Source organism: Vicugna pacos, chromosome 16 (genome assembly GCF_048564905.1).
Source record: "Vicugna pacos chromosome 16, VicPac4, whole genome shotgun sequence".
Taxonomy (NCBI): Eukaryota; Metazoa; Chordata; class Mammalia; order Artiodactyla; family Camelidae; genus Vicugna; species Vicugna pacos.
In genome coordinates, this window is record NC_133002.1 from 38,308,317 (window position 1) to 38,328,886 (window position 20,570).

The 20,570-nt window shown below is 43.9% G+C and overlaps 1 protein-coding gene across 1 annotated transcript; it reads right to left on the minus strand.

Annotated features, from left to right (window-relative positions):
* Positions 1 to 13,724: 13,724 nt before the first annotated feature.
* LOC102526463 (C-C motif chemokine 2) lies at positions 13,725 to 15,692 on the minus strand. The gene is made up of 3 exons (XM_006212021.4): positions 15,535 to 15,692; positions 14,609 to 14,726; positions 13,725 to 14,227 (listed from the first exon to the last, which is right to left on the minus strand). The coding sequence occupies exons 1-3, from the start codon at positions 15,638 to 15,640 to the stop codon at positions 14,122 to 14,124; spliced, it is 330 nt and encodes a 109-aa protein (XP_006212083.2). The 5' UTR covers positions 15,641 to 15,692; the 3' UTR covers positions 13,725 to 14,121.
* Positions 15,693 to 20,570: the final 4,878 nt, after the last annotated feature.

The following is a 20,570-nucleotide window of genomic DNA, read 5'->3' on the forward strand; positions in this document are numbered from 1 at the left end:
ATCCACCAAATCTAGTTTTTCTATTGTACTATTTATTTTCTCTGTTGCCTTATTTATTTTCTGTCTGGAAGATCTGTCTAGTGATGTTAATGTGGTGGTAAAATCTCCAACTATGATTGTATTCCCATCAATATCCCCCTTTATCTCTGTTAGTAATTGTTTTATGTATTTAGGTGCTCCTATATTGGGTGCATATATATTTATGAGTATAATATCCTCATCTTGTATCACTCCTTTAATCATTATAAAATGTCCTTCTTTATCTTTCTTTATGGCCTTTGTTTTAAAGTCTATTTTGTCTGAAATCAGTACTGCAACACCTGCTTTTTTGGCTTTTCCATTTGCATGGAATATCGTTTTCCATCCTTTCACTCTCAATCTATATGTATCCTTCTCCTTAAAGTGGGTCTCTTGTATGCAGCATATTGAAGGTTCTTGCTTTATTATCCAGTCTGCCACTCTGTGTCTTTTGACTGGAGCATTTAGTCCATTAACATTTACAGTAATTAATGATAGATGTGTGTTTATTGCCATTTTGAACTTATCTTTGCAGTTGATTTGGTATTTCTTCTTTGTTCCTTTCTTCTTCCTTTTGTGGTTTGGTAATTTTCCTTTGTATTATCATGGATTTTATTTAGTTTTTGTGACTCCCTTGTAGGTTTTTGGCTTGTGGTTACCCTTTTTTGTAAGTCTATTAGCCCATTACTATATCTCAAACCCATCCTACAGAAAATAAAAAATTTAAAAAAGAAAGAAAAAAAAGATACTCTATATTTTCTTGCTTCCTTCTCCCACTCTTAATGATTTAGATGTCTTCTTTTACAATTTCGTTTTTATTTTATTTGTAATTCATGAGTTATCACCTTTCCAGTTATGAGTTTCTCATTTCTGTAGCATCCTGCTGCTTTTCTATTTAGAGTAGACCTTTCAATATTTCTTTTAGCATGGGTTTAGTTTGCTAAACTCTTTTAGTTTTTGCTTATCTGTGAAATTCTTTATCTCTCCTTCTATCCTAAAGGATAGCCTTGCTGGATAAAGTATCCTAGGCTGCATCTTTCGTTCATTCAGGACTTCGAATATATCTTGCCACTCCCTTCTGGCCTGTAGTGTTTGTGTAGAGAAATCAGCTGAGAGCCTTATGGGGGTTCCCTTGTAACTCACTCTTTGCTTTTCTCTTGCTGCCTTTAGGATTATTTCTTTATCCTTGGCTCTGGCCATCTTGATTATGATACATTTTGGTGTGGATCTGTTTGGGTTCTTCCTGTTTGGGACCCTTTGAACTTCCTGTAGTTGGATATCTGATTCCTTCTTTAAGTTTGGGAAGTTTTCAGTCACGATTTCTTCAAAAACCTTTTCAATCCCCTTTGATCTTTCTTCTCCTTCTGGAACCCCTATTATGCGAAGATTGGCATGCTTTGTATTATCCCATAGGTCCCTTATGTTGCTTTCATTTGTTTTTAATTTGTTTATCTTGCAGTTGTTCTGATTGGGTGCTTTCTGTTGTCCTGTATTCTAGGTCGCTAATTCATTCCTCTGCATTATCTAGTCTGCTTTGCACAGCCTTTAGATCCATTCTCGTCTCAGCCAATGAGTTTACCAGTTCTACTTGGCTCTTCTTTATAGCTTTGATTTCATTTTGACATATTTTATATCTCTAAACACTATCTCTTTTAGTTCCTTCAATACTTTGATCACTCCTATTTTGAAATCTTGATCTAGTAGGCTATCGATGTCTATTTCATTGATCGTTCTTTCAGGGGATTTCTCTTGTTCTTTTAATTGGGAATGGTTTCTCTGCTTCTTCATCTTGCTCATATCTCTCTGGCACTGTGGCTTATGGAGTATCAGTTATCTATTGTGATCCTTAAAGGAGTTTATTTATTTATATATCTAATGCCTATGTAGAAATAAAACTTAAATAAAAAAGGAGAGAGAGAGAAAGAGAATTTTAAAAGAAGGGAGAAAAAAAGGTTTGAAAACAGTGTATAATCAATTATAGAGAGCAATTTGAATCAGACTAGCATTCGAGTTGAGACATCTTTTTAAAAACACTTTAAAAAAGATCAAAAAATGATATTTGAAACCTGTTTATAATCAATAACAGGAGCTCAAACCCAAAAGAAATGAAAATGAAATCAGGTGGATTTAAAAAAAAATAATATAACTACTTTAAAAGAAAAATTTAAAAGGAATTAAAACTAGAAGCATATACAGTTGTTTAGAAAGTAGAAATTAAAAAGGTAATAAAAATAGAACAGATAAAAAAAGATATGATAAAGAGAGAATTTTGAAAAAGGGGAGAAAAAAAGGTTTGAAAACAGTATATAATGAATAATTGAAGAGCAAGTTGAAGCAGAATAGCAATCAGGTTGAGACGTCTCTTAAAAACCTTTAAAAAAGGAGAAAAGAGAAAAAAATATATTTGAAACCTGTGTATAATCAGTAACAGGAGATCAAAACCAAGACAGGTAAAAATAACATGATGTGGATCTTTCAAAATAATAATATTATTTTAAAAGAAAAATTAAAAAGGGATTAAAACTAGGAGGATTGTTTAAAAAGTAAAAATTAAAAAGGTAATAGAAAACACAACAGGTAAAAACAGATTTAAAAAAACGGAGTGGGGGGGTGTTCTCCTGGAGACTGTGTGCTCTTAATGAGAAGTCTTTCTGTCTTTGCCCTGTTTGGCGAACTCAGCTTGCTGTTCCCAGAGGCCCTCCGTTGGTGCCCTGGTCTGTGCTGCTCCCAGTGCCTGTCCACAAGCAGATCACGCCCCCTCACAGCACAGCGTTCCTGCCAGAAATGCGGGGGGCCACCCGCCGTCTCCTGGTGCCAGTCGCTCTGCGCCGCTGTGCACTCTGCCCCGGGGTCGGGGCTCTGCAGGCGCCCCAGGAAGACTGTGGATTGGCCCTGCCCCTGCTCCGTGTCCAAACTCAGCTCCTTGTTTGTCCTGGGGCCTGAACTTTGCGAGGCACCAGGGCGGAAGGATCCTATCTGACTCGGACTGCAAACAAGTCACTGCCTGGCCTTTGAGGCTGCTGAGCCCCCAGGTGCGGATTCAGGTTTTGCCCCCGCCCCAACCTGGGTGCCAAGCGCCAGAGGATATGGCGGCGGCACCTGAGCCCCACCTCTCCTCACCAAAAACCTTCTGTGGGTTTTCAGAGATGGGGGTATGCACCCTTCCCCCCAGGGCACATCAGCCATGCTGTTTTATGGAGGGCTTAGGTTGTTCTGCCCTGTGCACCCACTCATCCATGTTGCGCAGAACCCTGCAGTCCCCTGGGGCTGCCTCCATGCAGCCGTCCCCATCCTCCGCCTGCCTCAGGCAGCCTGTCCTGGCCCCCAGCTCCTGGCTTGGGTCCCGGGCTGGGTGTCGCAGGGACCCTCTGTGCCCATTTAACTTAGTTCTGTTGGTCAAGGGCTGCTCCGTACAGCTCCGAGCCTCAGAGGCTCCCCCTCCATCCCACTGGCCTCTCCGTTGGAGAAGGGAGGCCCAGCGAACGAGCGCCAGCCCTCCTTTGCCACTCCCTCCCCACGGGACCTGTCCTGCACTGTTTTGCCTTTTTGTCTTTCTTTTTTTCCTTTCTCCTACCAGATTTTTGGTGTCTTTGTCTTTTGAAGAGGACAGTGTTCTGTCGGAGTTCCGCAGGTGCTCTGGTTGGCTGAGTGGGTCCGTGGATGTGAGTCTTGGTGTATTTGTGGGATAGGGTGAGCTATGAGCATCCTACTACTCCGCCATCTTGGCCTCGTCCTCATATGGTGTTTTTCTTTCTCTTTCTGGCTTACTTCTTTTAGAATGACGTTCTCCAGGAACATCCATGTTGCTGCAAATGGCGTAATTTTGTCGGTTTTTATGGCTGAATAGTATTCCATTGTATAAATATACCACATCTTCTTTACCCAGTCATCTAAAACAATGCTAACTTCTGTTATCAACACTGCTGTGGTATTATGTCATTTCATGTGGGTTGACTCATTGACTTTCTCTCAAGAAACCTACAAAGTAGGTATTTTACATCCTTTTTAAAATGAGAAAACAAAAGCTTAGGGAATTTAAGTGGCTTCTGTGAAATCTTTTATAAAAGTGAAGCCTGCTTCTCAAAGAGTTGCCCTGAAAAAGGAAAAAAAAACCCTTTTATTTAAAAAACTCATTGTTACATTAGCTAATATAATCCCCTTGGAGCAATCAACTTTAAACTCTTGTACAAAGGATAAAACTGAGGCACAGAATGCTGAAAGTATTTCCCTGATCCATTGGTCACAGTAAACTAGCATGGTAAAACTAACAACAATAACCATGAAAATCACAGTGGCTTACTACAACAGATATTTATTTTCTGTTCATGTCACCATCTGATAGCAATCAGGTTGCTTTGCCAAGGGCACTCTCTTCTGAAGAGTGACTCGGAGATCCAGCTTGCTTGTCAGTTACAGCCACTATCTGAAACGTGTGACCCCCAAGTTCACTGAGGCAAGGGGAGAGAGGCTTGATAGATTGTGTAGGATGTTTTAAAGAACCAGGCATGGAAGCATCTTACACCACATCTGTCTACATCTTATTGGCCTTCGTTCATCCTATGACTAGTCTCAGTGCAAAGGAGGCTGGGAAATGAAGAGGAGCTCGTGACTTTTGGTGAGACCTGATAGTTTTCTATCATAGTTTATCCTTTGCTCACTTCTCAATGTAAGTTAACACAATGAACCTATTCCCAAAGTCCTCTCCATATCTCAACCTAAATGTCCAGGATGTCTGGATGGCAGGCAGTCCCTTCTGTCAGGTGAGGATATGGATCTGCTTTGTCCAGTGACCTGTGAACTAGAAAGACAAGCTCTTTGCACCTTACGCAATATATCAGGCTGCTTATAGTCAACACGCTCAGTCATGGCAGGGAAGATGGTAGACACCAGTGTCCAGTGCTCTGCGTTGTAAAAGCCCCTCACCCATGATGAGGCTGGATTCTGCAATCTGGTAAGCTCTTTTGTCTTTCCAGTCCTGGCTCCTGATTGCCCTTGTGAGGCCCCTCCTTTGACATTATTCTCCTTGGCCACCTTTGACATGGGTGTGGAGGTGTTGACAAAAACAATCAATAAACAATCAATGATAAAAGTAGACAAGGGTTTTATTTGAGCCAAACTGAGGACTAGCCTGGAAGCCTACTTCCCTGATTACTCTGAGAAACTGCTTGGGAGAAGCATGGTTTCCAGCACAGTTTTATATCTTGTCAGCACAAAGAAAATTAAATCAGGGATACATTTCTTCAAGCTTTAAACACACCCACACACCCACACACCCACACATCAGCACGTACACAGCAAGTCAGCATGGCCTTGGCACCTGCGAAAGGAGTCTTAATCACCAAAGGGGGATCAGCATTGGTGCCCCAGGAAGAGGGGGCGTTTAATCTTTATTTTTAACATGGACATTCTTTACTTCTGGTCAATGTGCCCTTTTTAAAAATAAAGCAGATGGACAGTATATGTTTAATAGGCCACAAACAGGCTATTTTAGTTAGCATAAAATTCAAGTTAACTCATATATAAGCTAGAATAACCTCTCCATACCTCAATATGTAAACATTCCTTTTATTAGAGGAGAGACATGTTCTTCCAGGATCTCTGCAGCCTTCGAAGAATACTTGCTGCCCGGCAGGCCTTGGTCTTTGTTTTCATTCTGAAAAGTCAGTGGCTTCTCTCTTTCTCTCTCTCTCTCTTTTTTTTTTTTTTTCAGTCCAGGCTCCTTCATTCACGGTTTTAATGTCAATACAGTATATTTCTTTTGATGACCTAACATGCTTCTGTTATGTTTCCACCCAGTCAGTTCTATATCCCAGCAACCACAGTCCAAGTTTCTTGCTAGATGAACTTCTCAAATTATGTTTCTGCTTTTTCTTCCCCCTTTCTCTTTCCCTTTCTCTCTTTCCTTTTCGCTTCCCATTCTCCCTCCTCTTAATGGGATTTGAAATGGCAAGACTACAACTTCAAACTGATTTTTGTCCTAAGTTACTTCACCCAGCTAAGAGGTTTGTTTTTTTTTTCCCCTGAGTTTCATTACTGAAATTGTTTTATTAATTTTTTTCTTTAACTACCGTAATATTCAGAACCTAGAAAGAGATGGCTTTTCCAACAGCCTTGGGGACTTTATTCCATTTCATTTCTACTTAAAAACCAATCAGTTCTTTCCTGAACTCATCTCTTTCTTGCAGTATTTTAACAAATGCAGACAAAAACAACCAGCACATCACTAATGTATATTTTTCAAATTCTCTCCCTAGAGCTACCATTTTCAGCAGACAGGACGTCACAGCTTTGACAATTTGTAACATGAACTTCCATCTTTTCAGCCTGAGATCTTAGCATCCTCAGTGCTACTGCCAAATGTCTAGTCAATGCTACACATTTTAGGTTTCTTTAAATCTTTGTTTTAATTAATTAATTTATTTATTTAAATTGAAGTGTAGTTGATGTACAATGTTGTGTTAGTTTCTGGTGTATTGTTTAGGTTTTTAATGACAACACAGTGAGGAAGAGGGGAGAGGAGTGTCCTGCAGCTTTTAGGGTAGTCATGTGACGTGATGTGTCCAAGGGTTTACATTTAAAACCCACCAAAATTAAATTAATTAATTGAATTAATTCCATGGCACATTAAATTAGAATACTAGCAATTTTTAAAAAGATAAAACGTTACCTAAGAAAAACTATGCTTCACGTTATTGCACAAAGCTCGCATTCCTTAGAATTAAAATAATCTCAGAACACACCTTGGGAAAGATAGGGAGTAGAAATTAGTTGTTTCTTGGTGCCAGCTTTACACAGTACCACTGCTTCTGCAGAGCCGGGTCTTGCTGTCCAGATACTGGGTCTCCTCCTCTGCTCTCCATCATATCTGGAAACACCCTGCAAAGAGACCCCCTCTCTTTGATATTCTGGTCCTCAAACGCTGCCGAAAGGATCGAGGCCAGTAACTGCACGGGGGGCACGTGTCCAGAGCTGGAGTCCTGGAAGCAGCCAGATGTGATGTCCACAGCTGGAATTCTCACCCAGGCTCTGCCCAGGAGCAGCTGTGTGACAGGCTCACTCCTGGCCCTCTCTGGCTTCCCCATCTTTCCTGATCTTGTCAAAGCAGTGGTTAAAGGGAGAGTGTGGTTGCCCTTCTGTTACGATGGCCCATCGTGACCAGAGATGGGGTGATGTCCTTCAAAGGGAAGGAGAGGGAGAAAGTCAGTAGGTGAGAGTCCTGTATTCTCTTGAGTGAATCACAGGATGGAGTAATAAATCTGCTGAGCCATCACCCTGGCCTGAGGAGGATGTCAGGAAATGAAAAAGAAAAGTGTGAGTTGATGCTGGTCTGCCTTCCTGCTAAGATCAAGGGTGGTGGGTGAAGTGAGGGCTTCTCCCAGTCAGACCACAAGATGTGACTTATGGCTGTTATTAAACGTTCTGCTTTTTTGAAATAAAACACTTTCTGTAGAAAAAGGAAGGAAGTAGAGACATCAAAGTCAAGGAGATGCAAGTAATTTCCCCATTTTCCCTTTCAGGCTCCCATGTGCAAGGCTAGGGAACATAGACCATGTATCTTCATGTGTAAAAGAACTTACAGACATGTTTTAAAACCACTGTTTCATAGGCTAAGTGAACTTCAAGGCATACAAATATCATGGAATGCCATGGTTTTCAACATATATAATTATCTATAAAAATATTATTGCAAGTAAAAGAATACAGGGAAGCCAAACTTATGAACAAAATCAAAATGGATCTCCCGTGTTTGAAGCAGAGACGGGGACTCTCCACGTCTGCCTCCTGGCACACACATCTCAGGGACCTAAAGACTAGACTGCAAAAGCCGCTGGGCTAGTTTCCCATCTCAGACCACCCCTCTTTACACACACACACTACAAGATCATCAACTAATTGCTGATAATATTAATAAGAAGGGGTTTGAAGGCCACGTGTGGCTCTTCACACTCATAACTGGATCACCCGTGATGGGCCTGGGATAGGAGACTGGGAAGTTCTTCAGTGGAGGGATAGGAGCATTGTACAACCTTGAAGACTGGCTTGGAAGCAATTCAAGGCCATTACAATAAATATCACAGAAATGCAAAGGATTATAAGGGACTACATGAACAATTCACATCAACCAATTGGATAACCTAGAAGTAATGGATAAATTCCTAGAAATATACAACCTACCAAAACCAAATCATGAAGTAGAAAATCTGAACAGACCAATAATAAGTAAGAAGATTGAATCAGTAACCAAAAATCTTCTAACAAGGAAAAGCCCAGGACCAGAAAGTTTCCCTGATGAATTCTACCAAATATTTAAAGATGAATTAGAGTTCCAGTCAAGATGGCGGAGTGGTAGGACCATGAGCTTGCCTCTCCTTGCAACTACAATGAAACCACAACTGAATGCTAAACAACCATCGAAAAAAGACTGGAACCTAGTAAAAATGAATTAATGCCAAGTTTTCTCAAACTCTTCCAAAAAAATTAATTGAACAGATGGGAACACTAATTGGACGAGGCCAGCATTCCCCTGATATCAAATCTAGATAAGGACACTACAAGAAAAGAAACCTACAAGCCCATGTTCCTGATGAATATAGATGCAAAAATTCTCAGTAAAATATTAGCAAGCTGAATCCAAGAGCACATGAGAAGGATCTGTACCATGATCAAGTGGGATTTCTCAGTGGGATGTAAGGATGGTTCAACACACACGAATCAATACATGTGACACACCACATTCATAGAATGAATGATAAAAATCGTATGATTCTCTCAGTAGATGTAGAAAAAGCACTTGATAAAATACACCCTTTCACTGACAACATCATGGGAGCTTCTTTTTAAAGATGCAAGATTCTTTTCTCCTTCTGCTTGTAAGACTCTCTCTTTGTCTTTGATTTTTGACAGTTTTGTTGCAGTGTATCTTGGCGAAGATCTGTTTGAGTTTGTTTGGGGCTTTATGAATGTCACGAACTTGACTATCCAGATCTCTCTCCAGATTTGTCAGGTTCTTAGCCATTATTTCTTTAAATAAGCTTTCTCCCCCCCCCCTTTCTAGGACTTCAGTAATTCACAGATGGTTTCTTGTGATGATATGCCATAGCTCACAGAGGTTTTCTTCACTCTATTAAATTCTTTTTTCTTTGTTCTCCTCCTACTAATAATTTCAAAGGTCCTGCCTTTTATTTCACAAATTTTTCTTGATCCATTCTGCTGCTGGTGATGTCTATTGTATTTTTCATTTCATTCATTGTGGAGCACCCTCCCACCCCCCCAATTTTTATTTATTTATTTATTTTAATTGAAGTATATAGTCAATTACAGTGTGTGAATTTCTGGTGTACAGCATAATGTTTCAGTCATACATATACATATATTCATTTTCATATTATTTTTCATAATAAGTTACTACAAGATATTGAATATAGTTCCCTGTGCTATACAGAAAAAATTTGTTTTTTTTTACATTTTTTATTAATTTTTTTTAATGATTTCTATCTCTTTGTTAAACTTCTTTTTTTTTATTTTATTTATTTTTAGGTAGGGAGGAAGATAATTAGGTTTATTTATTTATTTTTAGAGGAGGCACTGGGGATTGAACCGAGGACCTAGTGCATGCTAAACATACACTCTACCACTTGAGCTATACCCTCCCTACCTCGAGCTATACCCTCTCCCTGCTTTGTTAAACTTCTAATTTTTGTTTGTGTATTTTTTTTACCTGATTTTGTTGAATTGTCTTTCTCTGTTCTTGTAGCTGATTGAGCTTTCTTTAAAAAGGCCGTTTTAAATTCTTTTACAGGTAAGTCATAGATTTCTGTGTCTTTGGGGTCAGTTACTGGAAGATTATTGAGATCCTTTGATGGTGTCATGTCTCCTTGATTTTTCATGTTCCTTGAAGTCTTGTGTTGCTTTCTCTGAATCTGAAGTAGCCACCACTCCCTCCAGCCTTTACTGGGTGACTTCAGCAGAGAAACACCACCCATTGCCCTGCTAGGGATTTTGCGGCTCTCTCAGAACTTTTGAGAATATGCCTGCTCCAAGCTTCGGACTCCCTCTTGTGTCAGAATTCTGCTACTTGCCTGCCTTCTCTCATCCCACAGCACCCCAGGCCACGTGCTCACAACCTCTCTAGCTTTCTCAGGGCTGGAGCTGAAGCCCCAGTTGGCCTCTCCCTGGCTCACAGATTCAGGCTGGCTTTCTGCCTGTGCTCGCTGGCTGTCTGCCAGAGCTCGCCCTCGCCCTTGTTGGGAGCACTCACAGGGAGCCAGCCACAGGCTGGAGGTATTGTGTGTGTGAGGCTTATAGAGGGCTGGGGGCCCATGGGCCAGTTAGGGGGATCTGCAGCGAAGCCGTCTCGAGTGGCTTGTGGCTTCTCGGAGTCTGCGACACAGTTAATGGAATCTGCATCCCTCTAATGCCCTGCAGAGTTCTGTCTGCTGCTCCCCCAGCCTCCTCTTGCCCCTCAGTCATGCCGTTCAGGACTCAGGACTCTGTAGGGAGCAGGAGAGAAATGGGTCTCTAAGGCAGTGTCCACATAACTGGGGAGCTGGGGAAGTTCATCCACACCCTCTCACTTCTCCCCTCCTCCCAGGAGAAATCACGGTCCAAGACGCTGTCTCTTGGCCCTGAGCTGGGCCACTCTAGGGGAGGGGTGATGCAGGTAATATCAGACTAGTTCTCTTACCCTCTCCAATGCATCCAAATTTGATTTTATTCTTTCTCCAACTGTGTGCTGGGACTTCACTAGAAACCTGGATTTCCACCAAGGCTCTCCCGTCTGTGGGTGATCGTCTCAGACAGTGTTCTTCAGGGGCTCCCAGACCACAGACATGAGGGCCTGGTGCCAATCCACGGGCCACTGCAGATTCCACAGCCAGGGCTGGGGTCTGTATGCTTTTGACCTGATGAATGGGTGGGCAAGACTCCTCCCTTGGCTGGATCCCACAGCTCCAAAAAGGCACTTTGGTCCATGGATGGATGCAAAGTTGTTGCTGATGTGTAGATGTAAGCACGGGGCATCTTATTTGGCCATCTTACTGGCTTCACTCTTCTCTCCATCATCTTTTTTGTGTCTTTGCTACGTCGTTTCTACTGTACCACGTTGTTTCCTTTTCTCTTTTGCTATGTATTTTTGAGTTATTTTACTAGTGGGCTCTATGAGGACTACCATTATTGTTGCAATGTCTGACAAGCTCGTTCAGGCTAATACCATCTTAATTTCAACAGTAGATGAAAACTTTGCTCCTGTATAGCCCCACTCCCTCCCCCACCTTAAAGCTGCTGTGCAGGAAGGAAGGGGCCGTGAGCCAGGGAACGCAGAAAGCCTCTGTTGGAAAAGGTAAGAAAACAGATTCTCCTCTAGAGCCTCCAGAAGGAATGCAGCCCTTCGGACCCTTTTTAAACTTCCGATCCCCAGGACTGGAAGATAATATATTTGTATTGTTTTAGGCTATTAAGTTTACGATAATTTGTTACAGTAACACTAAGAGTCTAATGTAGATTTTGGTACCTGGAAGTAGGGTGTTGCTATAACAAATACTAAAAAACTGGAGAAGTGGCTTTGGAATGGGACGAGAAGAGGCTGAAAGAGTTCTGAGCATGACAGAAAAAGCCTAGGTTTCCTGGAACAGACCGTTGGCAGACAGGAAATGAATACACTCCACTTGGCATTCCCTCCTAAAAGAGGCCTGCTGCCAGGGCTTTGTGCTCACAGTTTCATCATGCAAGGAGCCAGGGATCCCAGGCTTAGCTGGAACAGAAAGAAACGGATCCAAGATTTCCTGAAGGTGAGCAGATAATGACTTAAAAAGGGAATGCAAGCAGATGAGGTGGGCGCCTGAGCCCCTCCAAAATGAACCACCCCTCCCTCAGCCTCCTCTCCTCCCAGACCCTCCACTCCAGATCTGCCTGGCGTTTTGCTGATGCTCAGGAACCTATGTGGTGATGCCCCGTTTGCTTGCACTTCACTCCCTCTTCACCTCCTGGCATCCACTGCAATGGAAGCGATCAAGGCTACGAACTGGAGGAGGGAAGGAGGGGCAGGGATGGCTGTGGGACCTTTATGGACCTCACCAGGGTCGGTGAGGTCCATAAAGAGCTGTCAGTGAATTGTCTGCTGACTGATGTGTCAGGTCACTTTGGAAGTGTTACTTGGAGCTTTGATGGAATCCCTCAGCTGGAATCAGGGAGCCTGGACTGGCTCTGGAATCTGGAAGCAGAATCCGCTCTCTCCCTCTCCAGCTGCAGGTGGTAGAAAAGGAAATTTCGCAAAGGACACACTCCCAGATCCCAGAACCTAGGTTCTACTCAGTTCCTATTTGTAACACATCCTCATCCCCATTTCATTGATGGCAGCTCAGAAGACTCAACCCGCCCTCAGTGACAAAGTGAGTCAGTGCCAATTCTGGGGTTAGAACCCAAGTGTTCTTCTATCAGCCAGGGTTCTCCTCATCTCCCCACCAGAGTGGCCTGGTGATTGCAGATTCACCATGTAGGCTTTATTCAGTAGGGAAAGATACCTCCTTTCCTTAGTGGAGAAGCTGTCTGTGCCTAGGTGGGCCACGTGCCATGCAAGAGAATAGGCACTCTAGGTGGACTTTCAGGAAAAAGAGGTCCATCCATTTAAATGGATGATCCAGGCTCCTGAGATTGGGATTGGGAGACAGTGATGGAGAGAAGTGTATTCTGGTTTCAGGAAGGCTGTCCCCTTAAAATGCAGAAGTGGCTTCCTCTGTATCTTAAGTTACAGTCCTTTTCCTCCACCTGCCACACTCAACATTTCACTCTGCCTAGCTCATTTTTCTCCAGTGTTATCTCTTAGGCTCCATGTTCAAGCGTGCATCCTCTCTTGCTTGGACCACAGCAGTAGATTCTCCCTTGTCCCTACTTGTCCAGGTCTGCGTGAAGCCAGTAAGTTACATTTACTAAAACTCATCTCTGAACCTCTAAACATGGCATGTCCTTCCTCATTGGCCCAAACATTTCCAGCATCTCCTTTTAACCTGTGAAGTTGAGTATGAACTTGCCTCCTTAACATTTAAAGCCCTTTACTCAACCTTCCTTTCCAGTTGTCCCCATCACTCAACACAGACATGGACCCCAGTTCCCATCTGATTGGTTTTCTCCCTTTTTGATGGACACATCATTTTCACCTCTAGCTATTTGCTCCCACTCTTCTCCTCTTCTTAATGATTCTGTAACTTTTCTAGAAAAGTCTTATACATTTACTAAAGATAAGTTCAAATCATATGTCCTTTATAAATCTCATCGATGATCATTAATTATCTGCCTGGCTTCCCAACGTCTACATTGTCTGTATTACTCCAAGTTGGAGGATGAATTGGAGGAGGAGAAAGTGGGGAAAGTAACACAGTGAGGGCGAAATTGCAATAGATTATGGGAGAGATCGAGGGCAGGGGTCAAGGGCTGTGAGCAAAAGATGGGAGTGGGTGGGTTGTTGCTAAACAGGTGACGAAGGAAGTTGGGATGTGGGCAGGTGGTGTCAGGGACTGGAGTGGTAATGATGAACGGTCCTGCCTTAGAAATTCTTCTGTAGGCACACAGATGAGCTCACCTGCTGGAAAAGACCACTGCCAGTTCACATCCTTATTCTTCCAAAACATGAGCCCCACCCTCTGAAACCGTGCTCTCTCTCATCACCAAGATTATACTCAGCTTTTAAGTTTCCTTCAAGAAAACACCAAAAGTCAGGTTTTGTAGAAAAATATATTTTTTTCAATAGTTACATAATATACATTTTCACAATAGCATTTTTAGCAATGATTTAGAATCGAGAACTGAAAGGTTTTCCATTAATCATCCTTGCAAGGACCCTCCCCCTACTTCAGGGGTGGAATTGGGATTCACAGAAGAAAGCAATTTGCCCAAGTCTCCATAAAAAAAACCAACAATTAGTATTCATGGAAGATAAACTTAAAACATCAATAACTTAAATAAGATTAACATTACTTAAGGCCTCCTGTTTCATATCAATAAACAAAGTTCATACTCTTTAAAATTATAATAAAATAATATCAGAGGGCATTTAGGGAAAGCTAGAAGGGAATACATTGTCTTCAGATTCTTGGGTCATGGACTGAGCGTTCAAGGCTTTGAAATTTGGTTTTTCTTGTCCAGGTAATTCATGTAATCCTGGACCCACTTCTGCTCGGGGTCAGCACAGATCTCCTTGGCCCGTGTGGTCTTGAAGCTGTGGAGAAGAGAGGGTACAGTTAGATGGAGTTCCAATGAGATTTCAGCCTAGCAATGCAGCCTGTTTGCCTCAGGAAGCTGCCATGGGAACTAGAGGAGGAGGCAGGTGGAAGGAGGGAACCCAGGGCAAGCTGACCCTATAGATTTCCCAGTTGAAGCCATGCTGACTTTCAGCTGAAGAAACTGGGATGGTCTGAGTAAGCACTCAGATGGAGAGTGGTGTTGGGGGTCACTTTTCCCCTTGTGGCTGCAGTTTTCCCATTGGGCACCTTTGGATACTAAATTAGATGGTGTAACTCTCTGACTCTACATTTGTGAGGCTTGCCCCTTGCTCCCCGAGGAAGAACTGGACCATGGAGGGCTGGTGTGCTCAACTCACATCACAGCTTCTTTGGGACACTTGCTGCTGGTGACTCTTGTATAGCTCATCAGCTTCTGCATGGGGATCTTCTTACTGGTGAGTGTATAGCAGCAGGTGACGGGGGAATTAATTGCATCTGGAAACAGAACCACAAAGAAAAAGCACTTTAGGATGAACTAGATTCTTTCTGATCTCAATTAAAGCAGAGAAAAGTAGTAAGGAGAGGGAAAATTGGAGTCAGGAGTGGAGGCAGAACCCATTAAATCCTAATACTTTTGCCTCTGCCTCAGAGCCAGAGTATCATACGGACTCAGTTTCCTAAGCTCTAAAATGGGCATTTGGCATTGACAATGAAGAGAGGAAAGGGAGAGCTGTTAAAACCAGATAACTTCTGGGAGTGCTATTAGGAGAATCTAATTATCCAGATTATCAGAGTCGGGGAAGGTCAGCTCGGGGACCCCAACTATGAGTCCGCTTTAGGCTCCAAGAAACCTGTGCTTGGTTGTGAGTTTCCCTGATACCCACTGCCTCTGCAAAACTGAATCTCTGGAGTCCAGATTCTGGGTCTCCTCCTCTGTCCTCCACAGTATTTGGAAATACTCTGCACACCCACCACCAGTGGCGGCTCCTTCATTTTGATACCCCAGTCCTCAGCAAACCGTGCTGAAAGGAGCTGGTACAGTAACTGCACAGTGGGCACGTGTCCAGAGCTGGAGTCCTGGAAGGAGCCGGATGTGGTGTCCACGGCTGGAATTCTCACCCAGGCTCTGCCCGGGAGCAGCTGTGTGACAGGCTCACTCCTGGCCCTCTCTTATTTTCCCAATCTTTCCCAGTCTTGTCAAAGCAGTGGTTAAAGCGAGAGTAGGGGTAACCCTTCCGCTCTGATGGCCCATCTGACCCAGAGATGGGGTGATGTGCTTCAAAGGGAAGGAGGGGAGGCTTACCTGGCTGAGCCAGCACTTGGGTGCTGAAGGCGGCTGCTGCGAGCAGCAGACACAGGAGCCCTGCAGAGATCTTCATGTTAGGGGCTGAGGATTCGAGCTTCAGCATGAGAGCTGTTGGTTTCTGGTTTGGTTTCAGTCCCTCTGCTCTTCCAGTGGCTCTGCCTGCCTTTTATTGAAAGCCAAGAGGGTGGAGCAATGGGAGAGAGGTTGGCCCAGGGCAGCATCATCTTGAATGAATGACGAAATGAAATCTTGAATGTGCTGAGCAAATGTAGCAGCTGGAGGTTTCCAGGAAGTAGGAGAGGGAAGCAGTGGGTCAGGACTGGGCACTTTTTCCATTTGCTGCTGAGATAAAAAGGAATGAGGGGGTAGGGATGGGAGGGGTACAGTTATATCCTGAGGGACCACAGACGTAAACCAAACGGTTTATTCGTAAGGATTCCGCTTTCTCTGAAATGAAAACTCTGCGGAAAACAAAGGAAGCAAGGGAAACAGAGGTCACAAGGGCGATGAAAACGTCTCTGGGCTCCCTCCTGGCCCACCTTCAGGCAACAGCCCAAGGGATCTTCAAGCCTGGAAGGGACCCTGAAGTCTTGGCAGGCTCCCCACCAGTGTAGTAAATCCACTTGCTCTTTAAAATGTAGGATGGTCAAACAATTGAAGCTTAGTAGGACTATAGCGTTTGTCTTTTTTAACTATAAAAGTGAATTCTAGAATCATTGGGCTTAAGACTTGGAAGAAGCCATCTAGATCCTGCAATGCTGCAAAAGAAATTTCTGTGTAATACTCATATAGTGCTGCTCTGTCCCAGGAATATTCTAAGCCCTTTACAAAGGCCAAATCTTTCCACTCTCCAGCTCCATCTAGCAGCTATTATTTATTCCCATTCTATAGATCAGATTAGCAAGGCACAGAGGAGCTAAGTAACCTGCCTGAGTTCTGCCAAGCAGAACCCTGCCTCTGTGTGGTCACCACTATGACATATTTCGGGATGAAATGTTCACACATCTTCCATATATACCTGGTCATATGTCTGGGTGTCCTCAGCATCTGCCAAACTAGCAAGCAGCAAATGGGGCGTCGAGAAATCTTCCTTGTGGCTAAGTCGTTTTGGGATTTGGAACCTGTGGCTAGCACAGCTGGCAGTGATTGGCAAGATGCCAGTCCCCTGCTGGGGTGACAGTGATCCCAGCTTCTTTCTGAACTCCCAGGGAACATGAGTGAGCAGAGGAACAGTATTCTGGAATTAGAATGCCTGCCTGCACAATGTAGCACTGCCTCGGATTTCCTCTGAAACCCCAGAATGCGTCACGAGACCTAAAAGACCTTCACATTCATTTCCGTGAACTCTTTTCTTTAACAAATACCATAGGGCTCCTTGAGGCATGTTGGTGGCTATGCTGAGCCTAGAATTCAGGTCTCGCCTCCCCCATTCCACTGCCTCATGCTTCTGCACTAGCTTTGCCTTTGCCCAGTGGACATGGAAGGCTCTGGTGACCCTTCTTTCTTAAAGCAACTTTGAGACAATGTCTATACAGTACATGGAGCTTTGGGGAAGAAACATCTGCTAGTCACTACATTTATAATAAGAAGAGGGTTATGTTGAACAGACAACTGCATCTGGTCCATAGTGATTGTAATGGTGAAGAAGAGAGACAGGTGGCACTGTTGAGTGCTTCCCCGGAGCCAGGCAGTGTGCTGGGCTGATTTTCAGTATCATCTCATCAGTCCTCCCCACAACCCCACTCACCTTACACTGAAACCGAAATCAAGTTACTTGCCTAGGATCTCACAGGTAATCGCAGGTGAGGCTGAGATTCCCACCCAAGACACTCAGACTCCAGAATCCCTACTTCTAGGTACCAGGCTTAATGTCTCAGGATGGATATTGCTTTCTTAGAGAATCCGAGAGCAGAGAATCAATGGAGTGACCATTCTGGACTCGGGTGTCATTCTAAAAAGACAGAAGAGAACAAATTGACTTGGGCACTGCTTTGCTTGCATCTCTCTTGGAGCCTGAATTGTATTCCACCTGAATCTTTCCAATCCTCACCCTCACTGCCCCCCCGACTTGGGCTGAAATCTCTGTTTGGCTCAGTTCTCTGCCAGTGGCTCAATCAGTTCTTACTGAATGAGTCAAGTATTTTCAGGAATGGATATTGTGTAACTTCATGTATGTCTTCCCACATCATCTCACCTTAACTTCTAAGACGTTTTCCCTCATATTAATGGATGGAAACTCCTCTCTAATCTAGTAAATTGTCCTTGGAGGATCTGTTAGGCTTTAGAGATCTTCCAGGAGAAACAGTATGGAGATTCCTCAAAAGACTAGGAGTAGACTTACCATGTGACCCAGGAATCCTGCTCTGGGGCATATATCCAGAAGGAACCCTACTTCAGGATGACACCTGCACCCCAATGTTCATAGCAGCACTATTTACAATAGCTAAGACATGGAGACAGCCTAAATGTCCATCAACAGATGACTGGATAAAGAAGTGGTGGTATATTTATACAATGGAATACTACTCAGCCATAAAAACAGACAACATAATGCCATTTGCAACAACATGGATGCTCCTGGAGAATGTCATTCTAAGTGAAGTAAGCCAGAAAGAAAGAAAAATACTATATGAGATCTCTCATATGTGGAATCTAAAAAAAAAAAATCAAAAACAAACAAAGCATAAATACAAAACAGAAACAGACTCATAGACATAGAATACAAACTTGTGGTTGCCAAGGGGGCAGAGGGTGGGAAGGGATAGATGGGATTTCAAAATTGTACAATAGATAAACAAGATTATACTATACAGCAGAGGGAAATATACACAAGATCTTACAGTAGCTCACAGAGAAAAAAAGTGACAATGAATATGTATATGTTCATGTATAACTGAAAAATTGTGCTCTACACTGGAATTTGATACAACATTGTAAAATGATTATAAATCAATAAAAAAAAGTTAAAAAAAAGAGATCTTCCAGGAGGATTGCATTCTGTTACATCCCATTTCTTCCTGGAATCCAGTCATTCCTCAGGGTTGTCTAGGTTAACCAGGTTAAAGGCATTGAGATCTTTACTCTCTCCTGGTTCAGCCACATCGTTACCACTCCTAGTCTCCTAGAACCAAAGGACCTGTAGAGATCCTGCCGCACATTCTCTTTTTATGTAAGGAAATATTTACGGAGTAAGGTCGTCTGACCCTTGGTCACAGTGGCCCCGCAGAGAAGTTTTCTGGTTTTTCTGAGTTTTTAGACAGACTTCTGAGTGTTTGAAGCTTTACCTCTACTTCAGGAAGGGATCACCATTTTTGGAAAGTGACTTGGTCACTGCAAGTGTCAAACAATGAACAGATCATAGGTGAAAGTATGAATCAGAAGAGAAAGTCTTCCGGAAGATGTTATCCATCTCCCTCCCACTTCTGCTCTGTCAAGAAGGGCTGCTTTCCCCAGCTGAAGGGTCAGTCATAGAGTGAGAGAAATAAATGGAAATTCCCACTCTGAGGCAGCTCTGGAAGTTCCCAGATTCCTTGGAGTAGAATGCCTTTGGCCGGAGCCTGCATTCCAGATGCTGGGCCTGGAGCCAGGGACGTCTCACGTGGGGCTGTGCTGGGAACATCCTAGCACAAGATTTGGGTTGGGCCTCTGCTTGAGGGCCTGCAAGGGAAAGTCCTGGGGAGGATGTCGGGAGGCAGCAGAGTCAAGGTTTTCTGTTCCCCAGAATCCCTAGTCCCACTGGGGACCCCTCCTCATCCACGTATAGATAAGGAATGGAAAAATTCCTCTTGGTGAATAATCCTTTCTTCCTTCCTTTCAGTGAGCTGTCGCCACTGCAATCAAGGTCCTTCACGTGGACTTTGATCCTTACCCCAGACTCCCACTCAGTGTCAGGGGTAAAGGAAAGAGGAACCAAGAGTGAGTGAGCTTTCTAGAAATATCAGCAGCCAGGGCCTGGTTCCCTCCCTCGGCCCCTTCCCCGGTTTGCTTGCTTCCCCTCTGCGTCGAGCTTGGGATCCCCTTGCCTTCGTTGCTGGTGCTCCCCCGGCTCAGCCTTGGAGTGAGACACACAGTAAGCTTTGTTTGCTCGCACGAGGTCCCTCCTAGACACCTCTCCAGGCCTCTGTTCCTGTCCATTCTCCTCCACATTAGGCTCAGCTCTAGGGAGCCCAGATCCTATTTTCCTGGGACCCCACTTCTGAGAGTCCTTTCCTTTCAATGATGAAAAATCCATTCTTTCTTCTTGTACAGAATGTCAGATGAAAACAGGACCTTCAAGATCATCTTCCTGTTTCACAGATAGGGAAACTCAGGCCAGGAAGGAGGCTGTGACGGGCCCAAGGTGATGGGGAAGACTAACAGCAAGAGTTTGTAGGGGTTTGTTCATCTCTGGGCCCTCAGTGTACCCCCTGTCCTCAGATACTGCGCTATTGCCTTGATGTAACGCCCACACAGTTAGCGTCTACTCTGTGTGGAGTACCAGGTAGGGGACTGGGGGTCGGGCGAGGAGGGAGGGAGGGGAAAGTGAACCAGACACACAGCCTGCATTCCAGAAGAGATGACTAAATATCCATGGGGAGTAGGGCTGAGTTTATAAATAAACCTGAGCTGTGCTCACCCTAGGTTTCTGGCACCTGGGCATTTCCTGTGTTCTGGGTGGATCTGCCCCAGGTCTATTTGCCTGAAAGAGCCAAGGATATTGGGGAGGGGGGAAGGTGGGGATAGCCTATGGGGGAAGAAAGGGAAGATTCGCCTGCAGAGGCCTAGGTTGGGGGGAGAGAGTGGGGGCTTGTCACTTAGACTGGGGACCAGCACCTGAGCCCTACAGTGAGGCAGCTCCTGTGAGCAAGGGGGTCAAGTCTATGAAAGCTGTTATGGTTAACGGCAATGTAAGACCTGCTACTGCTCCCTCGACAGACTGTCACCAAGGGTAGCACAGTGTGGGAGAAGTCACTTTCCTTACTTGGGATTGAGTTGCCCAGGGTGGCCTGAGCAGTGTCAAAGGGACTGGCAAGCACGTCTGTGGCACTTCTGTG